The 2,579-nt window shown below is 51.0% G+C and overlaps 1 protein-coding gene across 1 annotated transcript; it reads right to left on the minus strand.

The window, feature by feature from the left end:
- Nucleotides 1–42: 42 nt before the first annotated feature.
- LOC105462063 lies at nucleotides 43–2,025 on the minus strand (the record flags this gene model as incomplete). Its single annotated transcript, XM_011708589.1, has 1 exon — nucleotides 43–2,025. A coding segment is annotated over exon 1 (1,983 nt), but the record flags the coding sequence as incomplete, so codon positions are not given.
- Nucleotides 2,026–2,579: the final 554 nt, after the last annotated feature.

Here is a 2,579-nt window from a genome sequence, read left to right on the forward strand (position 1 = left end):
TGTGTGCCTTGTCGACTCAGTTATGCTATACGAAGTTATTACGTTCAGCGAGTCCGATAATTCGATCGTTGTAAGGAACGTGGAACCTCTGGATTTCTTCGGGAGTAGAGCGCGTCGGCAATAGGCAAGTACTCGTACAGCTCGATTTAAAGTTGAGAATCGGTCGATGATTTCTTCTGGTGCCTCGATTGGTCGAACCGCGTGAAGGGTCTTCGCCTCCGCTTCGGTCTCTTCGTGATTATAAGGTTCCCCGAATGTAGGGGAGAATTCCCTGGAGCTAGGTCCTTTCCACCATAGTGCCAGGTCGTGTAGATCCTGAGGAGTACATCCTCGAGTGGCTAGGTCAGCCGGGTTTTGGTCGGTGGGTATATAAGACCAGGATTCTGGCGGGATTTGACCTTGGATAATAGCTACCCTGTTGGCTACAAAGGGCTTCCAACGCGATGTGGGGCCCTTAAGCCAGGCCAAGATGACTTGCGAATCGCACCAAGCCTTAATCGTAACTTTCGATAAATGAAGTCCCTGCTTTATCGCTAGAAGGAGCTTGGTTAGTAGAAGAGCTCCACAAAGTTCTAATCGTGGAATCGTAACGGGCTTTATCGGCGCGACTTTACTTTTGGCCATTAAAAGCCGTAGACCATTGGAACTGGACGGATCGCCGATTCCTATGTAAACGGCGGCTGCATATGCGCTCTGGGATGCATCGCAAAATCCTACAAGATGGACGCCTTCTTTAAGACCTGGAGAGCCCAGCCAACGAGGGATATGGAGGGTGTCAAGCTGGCCCATAGACTCCCGCAAACTCAGCCAAGTATTTGCATGTTGTTCGGATACGGGTTCATCCCAATCTAATCCCGCAACCCAGAGTTGCTGCAGGAGGATCTTGGCCTTTATTACCACTGGAGAAAACCAGCCTAAGGGATCGAAGATTCGGGCCACTTCAGATAAAATGCTGCGTTTTGTCCAAGTGGGTGTCAAGGAAGGAGGTTCGAATGCTCGGAGTGTGAGCGTATCGGTTTGAGTGTGCCAACGAATACCTAAAGCGTTAGTATATTCGGCGGGCTGGAATAGACGAGTACCTGTTTCGGAGATTGGACACAATTCCGGGTGATTAGCCGACCACCGACTCAGGGGGAAACGTCCGGATTGAAGAATTGCAGTGACTTGGCTCTGCAACTCTAACGCTTCAGACAGCGAGGAAGCTCCTACCAACAGATCATCTACATACGAAAAATGCCGCAGCGCATTAGCCCCCAATGGAAAGTTAGTCTCCTCGTCCTCCGCGAGCTTGAGGAGTGTTCTTATGGCGAGGTATGGAGCTGATGTAGTACCGTACGTGACGGTGTTTAATTCTAAGTCCTCTACTGCTAACGAGGGCGAGGAACGCCATAGGACACGCTGCCAGCAGCGATCATCTGGGTGAATAGAGATTTGCCTGAACATCTTGACGATATCGGCGCAGAACGCGAACTCAAAGAGCCGCCATCGTGAAAGCACCATGCCTAAATCTGATTGAAGTTTAGGGCCTACATGTAAACAGTCGTTCAGTGAAAGGCCACTTGAGGTCCGAGATGACGCATTAAAAACTACTCTGAGCTTACCATTTGCGTCATGGGTCTTGAAGACGCCATGATGTGGTAGATAGTAAGCTGGGGGGGAGGAATTACTTGGACTGAGATGACCTAATTGTGCGTATTCTTCTAGAAATTCAAGATACTTGGTTCGTAAGTTATCATCTCTGGATAATCTTCTCTCAGTGGAGATCAACATAGAGAGAGCTAGCGACCGAGAGTCGCCGAGAGAGGTTGGATCCGACTTGAACGGAAGTCGTACTTCGTATCTGCCGTCAGCCTGGCGGCGAACGTTATCGACGAAATGATTTTCGCACTCTTGTTCGCTCGTTGAGAGGGGAGAGATTGACGGGACTTCTTCAAGCGTCCAGAAGTTTCGTAGGACTGTTCCTAGATCGGATGAGACCTGACAGTGGGAGGAGGACAGGCTTGGAGGCAGTGAAGGTGCTCCCATGATGACCCATCCAAAGACAGAAAGCCAAGCCACCGGACTTGGCAGGGGGCCAGTCTTCTTGTCATTGAGAAACAGATGCCCACAGAATCCGCATCCTATGATAAGGTCAACCGAACCAGGACTGGCGAAGTCTGGGTCCGCTAATTGGAGACCTCGTAAATGTGGCCAATCCTGAAGCGCGATGGGCAACTACCTTGCAGGTAGTTTTGTGGGTAAACTTGGTAGGACCAAAGCTTCAATTGGAAGCTTGAACTGATTGTCGGACGGGGAACCGAGGTAAGCACTGACCGAGGCGCGGGCCGTAACCGGGCCCTTGGCCTCAATTCCCGAAATCTCCACTCGAACCGGTTTCTTAGGAAGCCGCAAAGTTTGCGCCACCCATTCGGAGACAAGGGACGAATCGGAACCTGTGTCCAGAAGTGCTCGGATTCTAAGTGTTTTGCCACTGGGCCCTGTTAGAAGGACGCGCGCCATAGATACGATTCCGACGCCAGGAGCGCGAGCAGTCAAGGCAGTTGAACTGGAGGCAGGGCTTGCGTTCGACACCGAGATAT

This window comes from Wasmannia auropunctata, unplaced genomic scaffold (assembly GCF_000956235.1).
Source record: "Wasmannia auropunctata unplaced genomic scaffold, wasmannia.A_1.0 LD271704.1, whole genome shotgun sequence".
Lineage (NCBI taxonomy): Eukaryota > Metazoa > Arthropoda > Insecta > Hymenoptera > Formicidae > Wasmannia > Wasmannia auropunctata.